This window comes from Chiloscyllium punctatum, chromosome 16, assembly GCF_047496795.1.
Source record: "Chiloscyllium punctatum isolate Juve2018m chromosome 16, sChiPun1.3, whole genome shotgun sequence".
NCBI classification, from domain to species: Eukaryota; Metazoa; Chordata; class Chondrichthyes; order Orectolobiformes; family Hemiscylliidae; genus Chiloscyllium; species Chiloscyllium punctatum.
The window spans coordinates 399,399-419,466 of record NC_092754.1 but is presented as its reverse complement, the minus strand read 5'-3'; the positions used below and the strand labels follow the sequence as shown (position 1 = coordinate 419,466).

General features: G+C 43.8%; 1 protein-coding gene across 3 annotated transcripts in view; it reads right to left on the bottom strand.

The window, feature by feature from the left end:
- Positions 1–20,068, bottom strand: part of vwa5b1 (von Willebrand factor A domain containing 5B1) — a 396,694-nt gene that overhangs the window by 172,281 nt on the left and 204,345 nt on the right. For all 3 annotated transcript variants that reach the window (XR_011962666.1, XM_072585920.1, XM_072585921.1), the window contains one exon: positions 5,935–6,009. Coding sequence is in view for 2 of the 3 variants with exons in the window: in XM_072585920.1 (XP_072442021.1) it covers positions 5,935–6,009 (75 nt within the window). In the remaining variant the exon portion in view is untranslated. The remainder of the gene's footprint in view (positions 1–5,934; positions 6,010–20,068) is intronic.

Here is a 20,068-nt window from a genome sequence, read left to right as displayed (position 1 = left end):
GCCTCAGTAACAGTAGCTATCAAACTACCATCAATTGTCATTAAAAACCCACTACACTTTACTCATTTCTGATCAACAATAATGTAGTTGCCTTTTAAATGCTCTCTTCAATGACCGAGGAAACCAATTAGTTCACAGACAATTAGGGATAGCTAACAAATGCAGACTTTGAAACACTAAAGTCCCTTTGGGGTGGAGGATGTCTCCGGTTTCCCCTAACCTCAGTGGTATTTTTTATGCTACAAATTAATAAGTAAGGAATTTATGTGAAATAAACTATGAACAAAACACAGAAATGCTGAAGTTTAGAAATAAACGGCTGCATTCTGTTGGAAGTTATGAAACTGCTGTTTGTTGAGGGTGGTTTAAATTCAGTATTCAAAAATAATTGAAATCTGATCTACAGTAAGATCAAATGTATGTCAATAGTCCAATGAGGGAAGGGGCCATATTGGACCTGGTACTGGGGAACGAGCCAGGCCAGGTGGTAGACGTTGTGGTGGGGGATTTCTTTGGGAACTGTGACCACAATTCTGTAAGTTTTAGAATACTCGTAGATAAAGAAGAGAGTGGTCCTGAGGGAAGAGTACTAAACTGGCCCAAGGGCAATTATATCAAAATTAGGCAGGAACTGGGAAATGTGGATTGGACACAGCTATTTGAAGGGAAGTCCACATTTGAGATATGGGAGACTTTCAAAGATAGGTTAAAGATAGTGCAGGATAGGCATGTCCCATTGAAGGCAAAAGATAGGGAAGGGCAAGATTCATGAACCATGGATGACAGGAGAAATTGTACGACTAGCCAAGAGGAAAAGGGAATGTCTAGGCAGCTAAGAACAGATCGGGCCCTGGAAGAATATTGGAAGAGAAGGACCAGTCTTCAATGAGGAATCAAGTGGGCTAAAAGGGGTCATGAAATAGCTTTAACGAGCAGAATTAAGGAGAATCCCAAAGCATTTTATTCTTATACAAGAAGCAAATGGGTATTTAGAGAAAGGATTGATCCATTAAAAGATAATGAGGGAAAGCTGTGTGTCAAACCAGAGAGAATGGGTGAGATTCTGAATGATTATTTTGCATCAGTGTTCACTGAGGAGAGGGACATGGTGAGTTGTTGGGATTAGAGATAGAAGTTTGATTAGTCTGGATCACATTGACATAAGTAGGGAAGATGTGTTGGGTAAGCTAGAGGTTATTAAGGTGGACAAATCCCCAGGACCGATGGAATCTATCCCAGGTTGCTGAGGGAGGCGAGGGAGGAAATAGTTGTGACCCTAACAGATACCTTTGTGGCATCCTTAAACACAGGTGAGATGCTGGAGGACCGGAGGGCTGCTCATGTTGTCCCCCTGTACAAGAAGGGTAGTCGGGATATTCTGGGTAACTACAGACCAGTGAGCCTGACGTCAGTGGTAGGAAAGATGCTGGAGAAAGTACTGAGGGATAGGATCTATTTATATTTAGAAAAGAATGGGCTTATCAGTGATAGGCAACATGGTTTTGTGCAGGAGATATCATGCCTTACCAACTTAATAGAGTTCTTCGAGGAAGTGACCAAGTTGATAGATGAAGGAAGGGCTGTTGATGTCATATACATGGACTTTAGTAAGGCGTTTGATAAGGTTCCCCATGGTAGACTAATGGAATAAGTGAAGTCATATGATGTGCAGGGTGTTCTAGCTAGGTGGATAAAGAACTGGTTGAGCAACATGAGACAGAGAGTAGTCATTGAAGTGAGTTTCTCAAAATGGAGAAAGGTGCCCAGTGGTGTTCCACAGGGGTCAGTGTTGGGGCCACTGTTGTTTGTGATATACATAAATGATCTGGAAGAGGGCACTGTTGGTATGATCAGCAAGTTTGCAGATGACATGATGATTGGTGGAGTAGCAGAAAGCATAAGGGACTGTCAGAGAATACAGGAAGATATAGATAGACTGAAGAGTTGGGCAGAAAAGTGTCAGATGGATTTCAATCCAGACAAATGTGAGGTGATGTATTTAGGCAAGACTAATTCTAGAGCGAATTATACAATGAATGGAAGATCCTTGGGAAAAGTTGATGAGCAGAGAGATCTGGGAGTACAGATCCATTGTACTCTGAAGGTTGCTGCACAGGTGGATAGAATGGTCATGAAGGCATATTGTATGCTTGCCTTTATTGGACAGGATATTGAGTATAAGAACTGGCAAGTCATGTTAACATTGTACAAGACATTGGTTCGGATGCATTTAGAATACTGTGTACATTTCTGGTCGCCACATTACCAAAAGGATGTGGACACTTTGGAGAGGGTGCAGAGAAGGTTTACGAGGGTGTTGCCTGGTATGGAAGGTGCTAGCTATGAAGAGAGGTTGAGCAGGTTAGGTTTATTTTCACTAGAAAAAAGGAGATTGAAGGGGGATCTGATTGAGATTTAGAAAATCATGAAGGGTACAGACAGGGTGGATAGAGACAAGCTTTTTCCCTGGGTGAAGGATTCAATAACAAGAGGTCAGACTTTCAAGGTGAGAGGTGGAAAGTTTAAGGGGGATACATGCGGCAAGTACTTCACACAGAGGGTGGTGAGCATTTGGAACACATTGCCAACAGAGGTGGTAGAGGCAGGCACGGTAGATTCATTTAAGATGTGTCTGGATAGATGCATGAGGAGGTGGGGAGCAGAGGGATACAGATGCTTAGGAATTGACCAACAGGTTTAGACAGTACATTTGGATCAGCTCAGGCTTGGAGGGCAAAAGGGCCTGTTCCTGGGCTGTAAATTTTCTTTGTTCTTTGTTCTTTTTGTTTAAATGTCACGGGAAAAGCAAAGATATGCAGATGCTGGAAATCTGAAACAAAAGTGGAAATTGCTGGTGAAACTCAGCAGATCTGGAGCATCGATTGGAGAGAGAGAGAGAGAGAGAGAGAGCGCGAAGCTTTCTTTACTGAATCCAGTGAGTTCTCTGAAGAAGGGTCACTGGAATGAAACATTGAATCTTTTCTCTCTACGTTAAATGCTGAAATTTCCTAAACACCTTGTTCAGAGATGTTATCTCACACTTCTGGAACTGGTGGTGCTTGAAGGAGAAAGTGAGGACTGTAGATGCTGGAGATCAGAGTCGACAAGTGTGGAGCTGGAAAAGCACAGCCAGTCAGGTAGCATCCGAGGAGCAGACGGGTCAACAGCTCAGGTATAAGCTCTTCATCAGGAATGTGTGTGTGTGTGTGTGTGTGTGGAGAAATAAATAGGGGAATGTAGGGCTGGGGGAAAGGTGCCTTGGAAGGCAATAGGTGGATGCAGGTAGGGGGTCATAGGTCAGAGTGGAGGGTGGAACGGAAAGGTAGCAAGGAAGATGGACACATCAGACAGTTCAAGAGGGCGGTACTGTATTGGAGGGTTGGATCTGGGATGAGGTTGGGGGAGGGGAAATGAGGAGACTGGTGAAATCGACATTAGCTCCATGTGGTTGGAGGGTCCCAAGGTGGAAGATGAGAAGTTCTTCCTCCAGGCATCGGGTAGCTTTGATTTGGCGGTGGAGGCGGCCCAGGACTTGCATGTCCTTGGCAGAGTGGGAGGGGGAGTTGAAGTGGTCGGCAGGTCAGTGGGATTGTTTAGTGTGTGTGTCTCAGACATGTTCTCTGAAACATTCCGCGAGTTGGCATCCTGCCTCCCCAATGTAGAGGAGACCACATTGAGAGCAATGGGCACACTTTAACCCAAGCACCCTGGCTGAGAGATGGGTAGATTGTATTATTCTGTGGTAATACCAGGCCCAAACTCTTTAAATTTCAATCTGTTGGGACAACAGTAAAAGACTGTTCTGCATTTCCCTTAGCACCAAGGAGGATATTTTCTAATTATTCTCATTGGTCAAAGTCTTGGAAATTTCAGCACCATGGCCCAGATCCAAACTATGACTACTGCTTGTCTAAATTGCATTTATGCTGACACAATACAAGGGATGCTGTAAATCTAAAACATGATTGAGAAGGTAAAAATATTTGATGATTTGGCAGCATTAGGAAGAAAAAGAGAATCAGAGAATAGTAACAGCAAAGAGAGGCTCTTTGTGCTGTCATGCCTGAGCTGGCTGTCAGCTAGCTCCACTCTCTATAGTTCTGCAATATTTGTCCCATTGTTTTCTCTCTCCCTGAAATATAATCAATTTTTGACTGTCAGGGTGATGTTAATGGATTAGTATTGCAGAGATCCACTGTGGGGGTAAAGGTTCACCTGACAGCTGATAGAATTTGAATTCAATTAATAAATATAGAAATAAAAGCTAGTCTTAATGGTAACCATTGAACTATCATCAATTTTTATAATTACCCAATTGTTTCTTTACTAATCTTAACAAAAGAAGGAAATCTACCATCTTTACATTGTCAGGTTTACATATGAATCCAGACTGTCAGCAATATGGTAGACTCTTTATTGCCTGCTGAAGAGGCCAGGCAAGTTACTTAGTTCAAGGACTTGTTAATGATGCTCACATCCCATGAAAGAATAGGGACAAAAATTATATTTGCCTGAAAGGAATTGAATCAGAAATTAATCCCTTTAACAGGACCAAGGGATCATGTTGTAGCTGTACAAAACTCTGATGCGGCCGCACTTGGAGTATTGTGTACAGCTCTGGTCATTGCATTACAGGAAGGATGTGGAAGCTTTGGAAAGAGTGCAAAGGAGATTTACTAGGATGTTGCCTGGTATGGGGGGGGAAGGTCTTATGAGGAAAGGCTGAGAGACTTGAGGCTGTTTTTGTGTGAGAGAAGGAACATAGAACATAGAACATAGAACATAGAAGAATACAGCGCAGTACAGGCCCTTCGGCCCTCGATGTTGCGCCGATCAAAGCCCACCTAACCTACACTAACCCACTATCCTCCATATACCTATCCAATGCCCGCTTAAATACCCATAAAGAGGGAGAGTCCACTACTGCTACTGGCAGGGCATTCCATGAACTTACGACTCGCTGAGTGAAGAACCTACCCCTAACATCAGTCCTATATCTACCCCCCCTTAATTTAAAGCTATGCCCCCTTGTAATAGCTGACTCCATACGTGGAAAAAGGTTCTCACTGTCAACCCTATCTAACCCCCTAATCATCTTGTACACCTCTATCAAATCACCCCTAAACCTTCTTTTCTCCAATGAAAACAACCCCAAGTGCCTCAGCCTTTCCTCATAGGATCTTCCTACCATACCAGGCAACATCCTGGTAAACTTCCTCTGCACCCGTTCCAGTGCCTCCACATCCTTCCTATAGTATGGCGACCAAAACTGCACACAATATTCCAGATGCGGCCGCACCAGAGTCTTATACAACTGCAGCATGACCTCAGGACTCCGGAACTCAATTCCTCTACCAATAAAAGCCAGTACGCCATATGCCTTCTTCACTGCACTATTTACCTGGGTGGCAACTTTCAGAGATCTGTGTACATGGACACCAAGATCCCTCTGCTCTTCCACACTACCAAGTAGTCTACCATTAGCCCAGTAATCCATCTTTTTATTACTCTTACCAAAGTGAATCACTTCACACTTAGCTACATTGAACTCCAAGTTGAGAGGTGACTTGATTGAGACATTTAGGATAATCAGAGGGTTAGATAGGGTGGATAGTGAGAACCTTTTTCCTCGGATGGTTTAACTTGAGGGGTGATAGATATAGGACGGATATCAGAAGAAGTTTCTTTACTCAGAGAATAGTAGGTGCATGGAATGCCCTGCCTGCAACAGTAGTAGACTCGCCAACTTTAAGGGAATTCAAATGGTCATTGAATAAACATATGGATGAAAATGGAATAGTTTAGATTGGATGGGCTTCAGGTTGATTTCACAGCTTGGTGCAACATCGAGGGCCGAAGGGCCTGTACTGCACTGTAACATTCTATGTTCTACCAAGTCAGGAAGTATTCATTCAAAACATTTCTTGGCCTTACCATCGGTGAAGCTGTATCTCTCCCATCCTGAAGAGGGTGAGCTACTACAAGGGGATTGACTACTGTTCTCCATTGCTGAAAAACATACAAAAACAGTTTTATAAGTTAAAATGTTCAGAAGCATTAGTCAAAAGAATTATGTGGACTTGGCAATGATTCAGTGGACACAGTCAATTCAGAGTGATCTTGCCAAAGTGAGTCGTTGTAGTTGTTGGAGGTCAATCATTTCAGCTCCAGGACATCTCTCAAGTTAGTGTCCTTGGGATGTTTTCTGATGCTTATACAATGTTCAGCTTTGTTCCCAAATCATTAGATATTGAATCAATCCGTTTCCAAATCCAATAAGACCTGAACAATGCCTAGGCTTGGGCTGATAAATTCCAAGAAACATGTGTATCACAAAAGTGCCAGGCAAAAACCACTTCCAACTGGAGTGAATCTAACCATTATTCCTTGTCAATACTATCACTGATCCTCCATTATAAATATCCTGGGGATTACCATCGAACAGAAACTGAACTGACTAACCATACAAATACAGTAGCTATAACAGCACATCAGAGGCTGTAAATTATGTGACTCATCTCCTATCTCCCCAAAGCCTGTCCACCATAGAACATGGAACAGTACAGCACAGTACAGGCCCTTCAGCCCTCAATGCTGTGCCGGTCTTCTATCCTACTCTAAGATCAGACTAACCTACACACCCTTCATTTTACTAACTTCCATGTGCCTATCCAAGAGTTAGTCCCTAATGTCTCTGACTCTGCTACCGCTGCTGACAGTGCATTCCTCACACACTTACCACACTCTGTGTAAAGAACTGACCTTTGACATCTTCCCTAAACCTTCCTCCAATCACCTTAAAATTATAGCCATTTCCACCTTGGAAAAAAGTCTCTGGTCATCCACTCTATCTATATCTCTCACCACCTTGTATACCTCTATCGAGTCACCTCTCATCCTTCTTCACTCCAATGAGGAAAGCCCTAGCTCCCTCAACCTTTCTTCATAAGACATTCCCTCCAGTCCAGGCAGCATTCTGGTAAATCTCCTCTGCACCCTCTCTAAAGCTTCCACATCCTTCCTATAATGAGGCAACCAGAACTGAACACAATACTCCACATGTGGTCTAACCAGGGCTCTACAGAGCTGCAACATAACCTCACGGCTCTTCCATTCAATCCCCCTGCTAATGAACGCCAACACACCATAAGCCTGCAATCAACCCAATCAACCGAGGTGGCAACTTTGAGCGATGTATGGATATGGACCCCAAGATCCCTTTGTTTCTCCACACTGCCAAGAATCCTGCCTTTAGCCCCATATTCTGCATTCAAATTTGACCTTCCAAAGTGAATGAATTCAACTTTTCCAGGTTGAACTCCATCTTCCACTTATCAGCCCAGTTCTGCATCCTGTCAATGTCCCGTTGCAATATACAACAAGCCTCCACACTATCTACCCTCCAAAAACCTTTGTGCCATCGGTAAACTTACTAACCCACCCTTCCATTTCCTCATCCAAGTCATTAATAAAAATCACGAAGGGCAGTGGTCCCAGGACTAATCCCTGTGGAACACCACTGGTCATCGAGCTCCAGGCTGAATACTTTCATTCAACTACCACCCTCTGTCATCTATGGGCCAACCAATGATGTATGCAGACTGACAGGTTTCCCTGTATCCCGTGCCTCATTACTTTCTGAATGAGTCTACCATGGGGAACATTATCAAATGCCTTGCTGCAATCCATGTACAGCACCACCCACTGCTCTACCTTATCAAAATGTTTTGTCACATTCGCAAAAAAAAATCAATAAGGTTTGTGAGGCATACAAGCCCCTCACAAAGTCATGTTGACCATCTCTAATCAAACTATGGTTTTCCAAGTAATCATAAATCCAGTCTCTCAGAATCCTCTCCAACATATTGCACACCACAGACATAAGACTAGCTTGTCTGTAATTCCCAAGATTATTCTTATTCCCTTTCTTGAACAAGGGGATAACATTTGCCACCCTCCAATCATCTGGCACTACCCCAGTGGACAGTGAGGATGCAAAGGTCATTGCCAAAGGAACAGCAATATCTTCCCTCGCTTCCTGCAGTAACCTAGGGTATGTCACATCTGGTGCAGGGTATTTATTTATCCTTATGCTTTTCAAAATTTTCAGCACATCCTCCTTCTTAATATCAACGTGTTCTAGCATATCAGTCCGTTTCACATTGTCCTCAGAAACATCAAGGTCCCTTTCAGTAGTTAATACTAAAGCAACATATTCGTTAAGGACCTTCTTTGCTTCCTCCGACTCCAAGAGCAAGTTCCCTCCACTATCCCAGATCCACCCTAATCTCTCTTTGGCCATCTTCTTGTTCCTCACATAAGTGCAGAATGCCTTAGGGATTTCCTTAATGCTACCTGCGAAATTGTTTCATGCGCCTTCTAGCTCTCCTAAGTCTATTCTTTAGTTCCTTCCTGGCTACTTTGTAACCCTCAAAAGCCCTGTCTGATCCTTGCCTCCTCAACCTTAAGTGAGCTTCCTTCATCTACAAGGCACAATCAGGAGTATGGATTACTCCTCACTTGCCTGGATGGGTGCAGCCCCAACATCACTCAAGACAGACACCATTCAGGACAAAGCAGTCCACATAATTGGTACCCCATCCACAAACAATCACTCCTTCCTCTACTAATGCTCAGTAGCAGCAGTGTGTACTAATGACAAGATGTACTGCAGAAATTCACTAAGGCTCCTTTAATAATATTTTCCAAACCCATGATCACTACCATCTAGAAGGACAAGGGCAGCAGACACATGGGAACACCACCTCCTGCAAGTTCCCCTCCAAGCCACTCACCATTTGACTGGGAAAAATATTGTGGTTCCTTCATTGTCAATGAATGGGCACCCCCACCTCCTCAGGAATTTGATCCAGTTTAATGAGCACCCTTGGACATGACTAAGCAGACATCTGGTCACTGTGTCTGCAGCTCCCCAACTAACAGTACACAATTCTCCAGTGTATTCAAAAATTTATTGATCTCTACCATATACACACTCAAAACTGAGGTTACACAGCCCTCTGTGGCAAAGAATTCCAAACATTCACAACCCTCTGAGTAAAACAATTTATCCACATCTTCAATCAAAGTGCCACAACCCTAATTTGTAATTTATTTCCTTAAAATAATTTTATACTAGACTCCCAACCAGGCAATAAAGTGCGCTAATCCTGCCACTGCAAATTGCAGCATTGCTTCCAGATACCTGTGATTTAATATTCCGCCTGGAAAACACATAAAAAAGCATCAAGGTTATGTCTGCAATCTATCTGTGAGCTATTTTTAAGTGATTTCTTTTGGGCAATTTACTGATGGTGACTTCTTCCATGAGACAGTGATCTCACTCTCACTTTTTTGCTAGTTTGAGTGCACAAACGTGCAAAAGAAGAGAATCTGCTGACAGCTAATGTCTTTCATCAAAATAGATTAATGCATTTTGGACGGCTGAAGCCAGACCATTGTTAATTTGTTAAGTGATTGTCCCAAATATCACAACAAAACGTGATTCGCTGCCTCATGATTCATTTCACATTGCTATACCTGTTAAATAACCCACCCAGATATATATAAAATCTATCTAATATATATTCTCAAATTGGGAAAAATTGGCTTTTCCTTACCCCAGGCTGTCGTCTCCTTCAACAAGAACTCTGGCCCTCATCTCCTTCGGGATTAATGGTTAAATCTCGGTAAGTTTAAGGTGAAAGACACATTAAACAAATTGTATCTTTTTTTTATTCTTTAAATACTTTGATTCCTCAGCAACAAGACTTGGGAAAAGGCTAGAAAAAGGTAATTTTGACTGAGTAGAATAACTGGAGAGGAGAGGTTATGGGATGAAGTCTCTAGGAACCAGTCCAACGAGAGTTCTTCCAATTGCCCAATCCTATACCTCTCCCCTGTCTTCGGTTTAGCCTCCCACACACCAGCAGTTTCTTCACCACAAAGTTCTGATCCCAGTCACTTACCATCCCAGCATGAGCTGGATCTCTCTGCTGGCAAGAAATGTTGTTACTGACCTACTCCAAGGTATCCCTCTGTTCACAGGATGTGGGCGCTACTGGCAACATCTAATGTACATCTTAGTTGTCCAAGAGAAGGTGGTAATGAACTATCTTCATGAGTACAACAGAGTGACTAGCTAGACCACTTCACAGGGCAGTTAGGAGGCAAATGTTGCTGTGGGTCTGGAGTCACATGTAGGCCAGATCAGGTAAGGGCAGTGGAGGCAATAACCTCATTGTATTATTGCTAGGCTATTAATCCAGACACTCAGCAAACGTTCTGGGGACCCAAGTTTGAATCTTGCCATGGCAGATGGTGGAATTTGAATTCAATAAAAACAATATCTGGAAATAAAATCTACTAATGACCATGAAACCATTATTGATCATCGGGAAAGTCAGTACTCTTCCATGATGACCAATACTCCAGCACTGAGCGTAGAAAAGGTACAAAATGTACTCTGGGTGGGGGATTTTATTATCCACCACCAAGAATGGCTCAGTAACAGCAGTCACCAATCAAGTTGGTCGGGTCCAAAAGGACATACCTGCTAGACTGGGTTTGCAGCAGATGATGAACTATCCAACAGGAGGGAAGAACATACCTGACTTCATCCTTTCCAATCTGTCGGCTGCAGGTGTATCTGTCCTTGACAGTATCAGTAAGAGAGACCACTGCACAGTCTTTGCGGAGACAAAGTCCCACCTTCACATTGAGAATAACCTCTATCATGTTGTGTGGCACTGTTACCACATTAAATGAGACAGACTTCAAACAGACCTAGCAACTCGAAATTGGACAGCCATGAGCTGCTATGGGCCATCAACACAGCAACAGAATTGTACTCCAGCACAATCTGCAACCTCATGGCCTGGTATATTCCCCCACTCAACAATTGCCACCAAACCAGGGGATCAACCCTGGTTCACTGGAGAGTGCAGGAGGGCATGCTTAGATATGATGCAGAGCTGGGCTGAGGAGTGGCAGATGGAGTTCAACCCTGCCAAGTGTGAGGTTGTCCATTTTGGAAGAACAAATAAGAATGCGGAATACAGGGTTAATGGTAGGGTTCTTAGTCAGGTGGAGGAACAGAGGGATCTTGGGGTCTATGTACATAGATCTTTGAAAGTTGCCACTCAGGTGGATAGAGTTTGTAAGAAGGCCTATGGTGTATTATCGTTCATTAGCAGAGGGATTGAATTCAAGAGTCGTGAGGTGATGTTGCAGCTGTACAGGACCTTGGTAGGGCCACATTTGGAGTACTGTGTGCAGTTCTGGTCGCCTCACTTTAGGAAAGATGTGGAAGCTTTGGAGAGGGTGCAGAGAAGATTTACCAGGATGTTGCCTGGAATGGAGATAGGTCGTACGAGGATAGGTTGAGAGTTCTCGGCCTTTTCTCGTTGGAACGGCGAAGGATGAGGGGTGACTTGATAGAGGTTTATAAGATGATCAGAGGAATAGATAGAGTAGACAGTCAGAAACTTTTTCCCCGGGTACAGCAGAGTGTTACAAGGGGACATAAATTTAAGGTGAAGGGTGGAAGGTATAGGGGGGATGTCAGGGGTGGGTTCTTTACCCAGAGAGTGGTGGGGGCATGGAATGCGCTGCCTGTGGGAGTGGCAGAGTCAGAATCATTGGCGACCTTTAAGCGGCATTTGGATAGGTACATGGATGGGTGCTTAATCTAGGATAAAAGTTCGGCACAACATCGTGGGCCGAAGGGCCTGTTCTGTGCTGTATTGTTCTATTGTTCTATTGTTCTATGCTCAGAGCAGCACGAGGCATTGCTGAAGATGAGGTGTCAATCTGGTGAAGCCAAACACGAAAACTTGCACGCTGTAAGTAGCAAGTGATAGACAAAGCAAAGCAATCCCACAACCAATGCTCTGCTATCCTGCCATATTGAGTTGTGAATGGTAGTGGACAATTAAACAATTCAGCAGAGGAGATTTCATAAATATCCCTATTGTCTATGGTGGAAGATACCAACACATCAATGCAAAAGTTAAGGTTGAAGCATTTGCAGCAAACTCCAGGCAGAAATGCTGAATAAATCATTCATCTTGGCCTTCTCCAGTGGTCCCCAGCATTACAGATACAGATACAGTCTTCAGCCAATTCAATTCACTCCATGTGATATCAAGAAATGGTTGGAGACACTGTATACTGTGAAGTTTATGGGCCCTGACGACATTTAGGCAAAAGGACTGAAGAGTTGTGTTCCAGAACTTGCCACTCCCTTAGCCAAGCTCTCCCAGTACAGTTAATCAATGGCATCTACTTGACAATGTGGAAAATTACATAAGAACATAAGAACCAGGAGCAGGAGTAGGCCACCTGGCACTTTGAGCCTGCTCCACCATTCAATAAGATCGTGGCTGATCTTTTTGTGGCCTCAGCTCCACTTACCCAACCTCACAGCGTAACCCTTAATTCCTTTATTGCCAATAAAAACTACTTTAGCTTTAAAAATGTTTACTGAAGTAGCATCAACTACTTCCCTGGGCAGGGAATTCCATAGATTTACAACCCTCTGGGTGAAGAAGTTCCTTCTTAATTCAGTCCTAAATCTGTTCTCCCTAATTTTGAGGCTATGCCCTCTTGTCCTAGTTTCACCTGCCAGTGGAAATATCCTCCCCACAACCATCTTGTCTATTCCCTTCATAATTTTATATGTTTTTATAAGATACCCCTTCATTCTCCTAAATTCTAGTGAATATAATCCCAGTCTACTCAATCTCTCCTCATAAGCAACTCCCTCAACTCCGGAATCAACCTCATGAACCTCCTCCACCCCCTCCACTGCCAGTTCATCCTTTCTCAAGTAAGAAGACCTAAACTGGACACAGTACTCCAGGTGCGGCCTCACCAGCACCCTGTACAGCTGCAGCACAACTTCCCTGCTTTTCAACTCAATCCCTTTAGCAATGAAGGACAAAATTCTATTTGCCTTCTTAATTACCTATTGCAACTGCAGACCAAACTTTTATGATTCATGCACAAAGGCACCCAGGTTCCTCTGCACAGCAGCATGCTGCAACTTTTTATGATTCAAGTAATAGTCCTTTTTACTGCTATTCCTACCAAAATGGATGGCTTCACATTTAGTAACATTGTATTCCATCTGCCAGGCCTTTGTCCACTCACTCAATATATCTATGTTCCTCTGCAAAGTTTCACAGTCCTCTGCACACTTTGTTTTACCATTCATTTTAGTGTCATCTCCAAACATTGATACACTACACATGGTCCTCAACTCCAAATCATCTATGAAAATCATGACTAATTGTGGTCCTAACACTAATCCCTGAGTCACACCACTAGTTACTGATTGCTGACCATAATAATACTCACTTATCCCCATTCTTTGCTTCCTGTTAGTTAATGAATCTTCTATCCATGCTAATACTTTACCTGTAATGCCATGCATCTTTATCTTATGCAGCAGACTCTTATGTGGCACCTTGTCAATGGCCTTTGGAAATCTAGGTACACCACATCTACTGGGTCCCCATTGTCCACTATGCTCATAATGTCTTCATAGAATTCCAGTAGATTAGCTCAGCATGAACCCATGCTTCTTCTGCCCAACGGGACAATTTCTATCTAAATGCCTTGCTATTTCCTCCTTGATAACAGACTCAAGCACCTTCTCCACTACAGAAGTTAAACTAATCTGTCTATAGTTCTCCATCTTTTGTCTACTGCCCTTTTTAAACAGTGGCATCATTTGCTGTTGCCCAGGTATGTCTTGTACACAAAAAGCAGGACACATCCAACTCTACCAATTACTGCCCCATCAGTCAACACTTGATCATCAGTAAAGTGATGGAAGGTGTCATCAACACTGCTATCAAGCAGCACCTGCTCAGCAATAGCCTGCTCTGTCACGCCCAGTTTGGGTTCTGCCAGGGCCACTCAGCTCTTCATATAAACCTTGGTTCAAACATGGACAAAAGAGCTGAATTCCAGAGGGGAGGTGAGAGTACCAGCCCTTGACATCAAGGCTGCATTCAACCAAATGTGGCATCAAGAAGTCAGAGCCAAACTGGAATCTATGGGAATCAGAGAAAACTTTCTGCTGGTTGGAGTCATAGCTGACACTTTGGAGGATGGTTTTGGTTGTTGGAGGGCAGCCATCTCAGCTCCAGGACATCTTTGCAGGAGTTCCTCAGTGTAGTAGCGTAGGCCCAACCATCTTCAGCTGCTTCATCAATGCCCATTAGTCCTTCATAAAGTCAGAAGTAGGGATGTTTATTGATGATTGCAAAATGTTCAGTACCACTTGCAACTCCTCAGATACTGAAGCAGTCCATGTTCAAATGCAACAAGATCTGGACAATATCAGACTTTGGCCAACAAGTAGCAAGTAACATTTATGCCACCCAAATGCTAGGCAATTACCATATCCAAGAAAAGACAGTCTAACCACCAGCCCATAACATTCAATGGTGTTACCATAATTGAATCTCCAACCATCAACATTTTTCGGGTTACCATGGACCAGAAACTCACTGGACTTGACACATAAACACAGTAATTACAGGAGCAGGTCAGAGGTGAGGAACACTGGTGAGTTACTCACACCCTGAACCCCCCTCACCCCCCCCGCCCCAGAGACTGTGCAACATTTAGAAGGCACAAGTCAAGGTGGTCCCTATTTACTTAGATTGTTGTAGTTCTAACAACATTCAAGAACCTTGACACCTACTTGATTGGCACCACATCCACAAGCATCCACTCCATCCATCACTGGCACTCAGTAGTAGTAGTGTGTACTATCTACAAGATGCACTAAAATGCAGCTAGCCAGCAACACCTGTGTACCACAAATTAATAAATAAAAGTTTCCTTCCCCAAAGGGCATTGAGGAACCAGATGAGTTTTTAGAGTGATTCATTAGTGACTTGAAATTTGAATCCTGTCTTGGAGAATTAGAGGCCTCTCTATTACTATTCCTAGAAGATAATTACTGTGCTGTCATTTCCCCAGCAATGTTTTTCTATCAATATCAGGAATCGGCTTAATTTTAAATTATTACATTTCATCAAGAATGCACTGTTTGGTATAATTTGTCAAATTATATAACAGTTGATCATGAGCAGATTAAGTGAGATGTTCAGGATTTAAAGAACAGTGAAATTCTTTTATCAAGAGAGTCTGTCACTTTGCAGGTAATATCAACTCAATCATTTTCCAAAACCTTAAGAAACTAAATCTCTCTTTGTAGCAAATACTCTCTAGTCAAGACAGCATCCTGGTAAACCTCTTTTGCACTATCTCCAAACTGTGCACACCTTTCTTACAGTGTGACTACCAGAACTGCATACAATAGATCAAAGGTGGCCTAACTAAAGTTTTATACAGTTGCAATATAATTTGTGAACTTTTATATTGAATGCTCTGACTGATAAAGTCAAGCATAGGTATGCCTTCTTTACCATCTTATTTATTCAGTTACTTCTTTATTGTTTCTTCACTGTTCTGGATTTCCTGTGCAGCATTTTTCTGTGCAGACCCTATCTTCATGCAGTCAGCAGTGAATTGGGAATTATGCAGAAAATGGAGCATTTCTTCCACATTTATGAAACTGTTGTAAATCCAGCCAAGGCTTGGCATCAATGAACCGTTAATGTGCAGCTATGGGCTTCACTTGCCGAGCTCCTGAATGAACAAATAAGGTGAATTTGGTAAAATTATATTCTGAAGTTAAGGTAAAGCAATCTGATTCTTCAACCATATTTTGAACAGGGAGCTGAGAATCTGACTCATGAGTAGTGCAAAGCTGATCTGAATCCAGATCCATGTCATTACCATTGCATTATCTCCCCTCACTGAGATAAAGTTTCCCTTTCCCTGGCCTGCCAGAGAGAAACAGGTGGCGACAATTCTCCACAAGAATCTGAGTGGGTACCTGGAGATTCCAGCTCACTACTTGCTCCTCCCAGCCCTCCATCTTGGGCACCAGGCAGTGATATCTCAGGGCATGTTCTCTGGAGGTTGGCATCAGGCAATGCACCAGCCTCACCATATCCTTATGGCACTTCTGTAAATCATTCGATATGTAGTCCTCTGCCTCAATGCTGCAATCAGAGTGCAGACATCTTGCTTTGTAATGTTGCTGCCAAGATGGTTTGTGCACAGGGACAGGCACCCAGTTCATAAAGTGGTGAAGAATGCACCTCAGGGCTCCTTGCTTGCTCGCTTCGCATTCATTTATTTGTGCCTATTTGGATAATCACAGCATCACTGCCTTGCTTTGTCTTTTTCTGCTTTGCTGCTTTATTCAGAAGTTTAAGGTTCTGTCCTTCTCTCTTCCCTTGCCTTTGAGAGCAGACACAAAGCCAGGCAGCAAATCCTAATTGTCCGCAGGGTCTAGTCAAGGGAATTGATATGCTGCTGCACAATGCTGTGCTAAATTAATTTAATGTCTACAGCATGCACCAGCTGCTTATGAGGCAACACACTGTATATGTTGCAAATGGCCATTACTTCAAGATTTAAGAGAGTCACCCTCAGTCAGATGAAATAGTCAGCCATAGCATAAAGCAGTTGGCTTCATCAACAGAAAATGTTTCCATTTTGTCAATGTACAGGTGATTTGTGGTCATTGCTGCCAACATCTGAACATCAGAAGTATATGGTACTCTGGGAGCTGCCATATACCTACATCCATGACAACTGCCATGTTCCTGCTTTGTTTCAAGGCAGAATGATGGTTACTGAGAGATGAGGGCTACCCTGTGTATCAATGGCTGATATCTCCATTATGTAACCCCATGATCGAGGCCACATAGACATAATACAGGAACTTCACCCGGGACTATCGAGGAGTAGATAGTAAGTCACCTGAAGATGAGATTCTGATGTGTGTAAGGGACATGGGAGGCGTAGAGTAAGTGATGACTCCAAACAGAGAGTGCTGAATTATCCAAGCATGGGGTGCTCTATAAAACTGGAGGAGGCAGATAGGGAGTGTGATGGAGGCTGAAGAGCTGGGAGATCAGGAACTGCCTTCTGAGGAGAAAGATGACAATATTGAGCAGGAGGAACATCATCTTCTGCATGAAACAGCATCAGCCATTACATGCCAGACGGGAACTTAATTAATGCTCAATTCCAGTGAAGCTGCGCAGGGTGCAGTAATCGCTCACTGAATGTAAATGTGTTTCTGCTTGAAAGCTAAGCAATTCCTGTGTGATCCCAGAAGCAAATGCGGCTTTTTGTGTTTCTTTTCTTCTCGTTATGCAATGTGGAACCATCACATTCTGGAACAATGAGAAGATGCTGGGCTTTACTGAGCATTGGGGAAAAGACAGCAGTCTCCCTGATGGGATTCTAATGTGTATAATGCTCAGGGTGGGATATTAAAGTGTGTGATGCTCAGGGTGGGATATTAAAGTGAGATGATGCTCAGGGTGGGATATTAAAGTGAGATGATGCTCAGGGTGGGATATTAAAGTGTGTGATGCTCAGGGTGGGATATTAAAGTGTGTGATGCTCAGGGTGGGATATTAAAGTGCGTGATGCTCAGGGTGGGATATTAAGGTGCGTGATGCTCAGGGTGGGATATCAAAGTGTGTGATGCTCAGGGTGGGATATTAAAGTGTGTGATGCTCAGGGTGGGATATTAAAGTGTGTGATGCTCAGGGTGGGATATTAAAGTGTGTGATGCTCAGGGTGGGATATTAAGGTGCGTGATGCTCAGGGTGGGATATTAAGGTGCGTGATGCTCAGGGTGGGATATTAAAGTGTGTGATGCTCAGGGTGGGATATTAAGGTGCGTGATGCTCAGGGTGGGATATTAAGGTGCGTGATGCTCAGGGTGGGATATCAAAGTGCGTGATGCTCAGGGTGGGATATCAAAGTGCGTGATGCTCAGGGTGGGATATTAAGGTGCGTGATGCTCAGGGTGGGATATCAAAGTGCGTGATGCTCAGGGTGGGATATCAAAGTGCGTGATGCTCAGGGTGGGATATTAAGGTGCGTGATGCTCAGGGTGGGATATTAAAGTGTGTGATGCTCAGGGTGGGATATTAAAGTGTGTGATGCTCAGGGTTGGATATTAAAGTGTGTGATGCTCAGGGTGGGATATTAAAGTGTATAATGCTCAGGGTGGGACATCAAAGTGAGATGATGCTCAGGGTGGGATATTAAAGTGTGTGATGCTCAGGGTGGGATATTAAAGTGTGTGATGCTCAGGGTGGGATATGAAAGTGCGTGATGCTCAGGGTGGGATATGAAAGTGTGTGATGCTCAGGGTGGGATATTAAGGTGCGTGATGCTCAGGGTGGGATATGAAAGTGTGTGATGCTCAGGGTGGGATATGAAAGTGCGTGATGCTCAGAGTGGGATATTAAGGTGCGTGATGCTCAGGGTGGGATATGAAAGTGCGTGATGCTCAGGGTGGGATATGAAAGTGTGTGAAGCTCAGGGTGGGATATTAAAGTGTGTGATGCTCAGGGTGGGATATTAAAGTGTGTGATGCTCAGGGTGGGATATGAAAGTGTGTGATGCTCAGGGTGGGATATGAAAGTGTGTGATGCTCAGGGTGGGATATTAAGGTGCGTGATGCTCAGGGTGGGATATCAAAGTGCGTGATGCTCAGGGTGGGATATCAAAGTGCGTGATGCTCAGGGTGGGATATCAAAGTGCGTGATGCTCAGGGTGGGATATTAAGGTGCGTGATGCTCAGGGTGGGATATTAAAGTGTGTGATGCTCAGGATGGGATATTAAAGTGTATAATGCTCAGGGTGGGACATCAAAGTGAGATGATGCTCAGGGTGGGATATTAAAGTGTATAATGCTCAGGGTGGGACATCAAAGTGAGATGATGCTCAGGGTGGGATATTAAAGTGTGTGATGCTCAGGGTGGGATATTAAAGTGTGTGATGCTCAGGGTGGGATATTAAAGTGTGTGATGCTCAGGGTGGGATATTAAGGTGCGTGATGCTCAGGGTGGGATATGAAAGTGTGTGATGCTCAGGGTGGGATATTAAGGTGCGTGATGCTCAGGGTGGGATATGAAAGTGTGTGATGCTCAGAGTGGGATATGAAAGTGTGTGATGCTCAGGGTGGGATATTAAGGTGCGTGATGCTCAGGGTGGGATATTAAGGTGCGTGATGCTCAGGGTGGGATATGAAAGTGTGTGATGCTCAGGGTGGGATATTAAAGTGCGTGATGCTCAGGGTGGGATATTAAGGTGCGTGATGCTCAGGGTGGGATATGAAAGTGTGTGATGCTCAGGGTGGGATATTAAAGTGCGTGATGCTCAGGGTGGGATATTAAGGTGCGTGATGCTCAGGGTGGGATATGAAAGTGTGTGATGCTCAGAGTGGGATATGAAAGTGTGTGATGCTCAGGGTGGGATATTAAGATGCATGATGCTCGGAGTGGGATATCAAAGTGCGTGATGCTTAAAGTGGGATATGAAAGTGTATAATGCTCAGGGTGGGATATGAAAGTGTGTGATGCTCAGGGTGGGATATTAAGGTGCGTGATGCTCAGGGTGGGATATTAAAGTGTGTGATGCTCAGGGTGGGATATGAAAGTGTGTGATGCTCAGGGTGGGATATTAAGGTGCGTGATGCTCAGGGTGGGATATTAAAGTGTGTGATGCTCAGGGTGGGATATGAAAGTGCGTGATGCTCAGAGTGGGATATGAAAGTGTGTGATGCTCAGAGTGGGATATTAAGGTGCGTGATGCTCAGGGTGGGATATGAAAGTGTGTGATGCTCAGGGTGGGATATGAAAGTGCGTGATGCTCAGGGTGGGATATGAAAGTGTGTGATGCTCAGGGTGGGATATGAAAGTGCGTGATGCTCAGGGTGGGATATGAAAGTGTGTGATGCTCAGGGTGGGATATGAAAGTGCGTGATGCTCAGAGTGGGATATGAAAGTGTGTGATGCTCAGGGTGGGATATTAAGGTGCGTGATGCTCAGGGTGGGATATGAAAGTGCGTGATGATCAGGGTGGGATATTAAGGTGCGTGATGCTCAGGGTGGGATATTAAGGTGCGTGATGCTCAGGGTGGGATATGAAAGTGCGTGATGATCAGGGT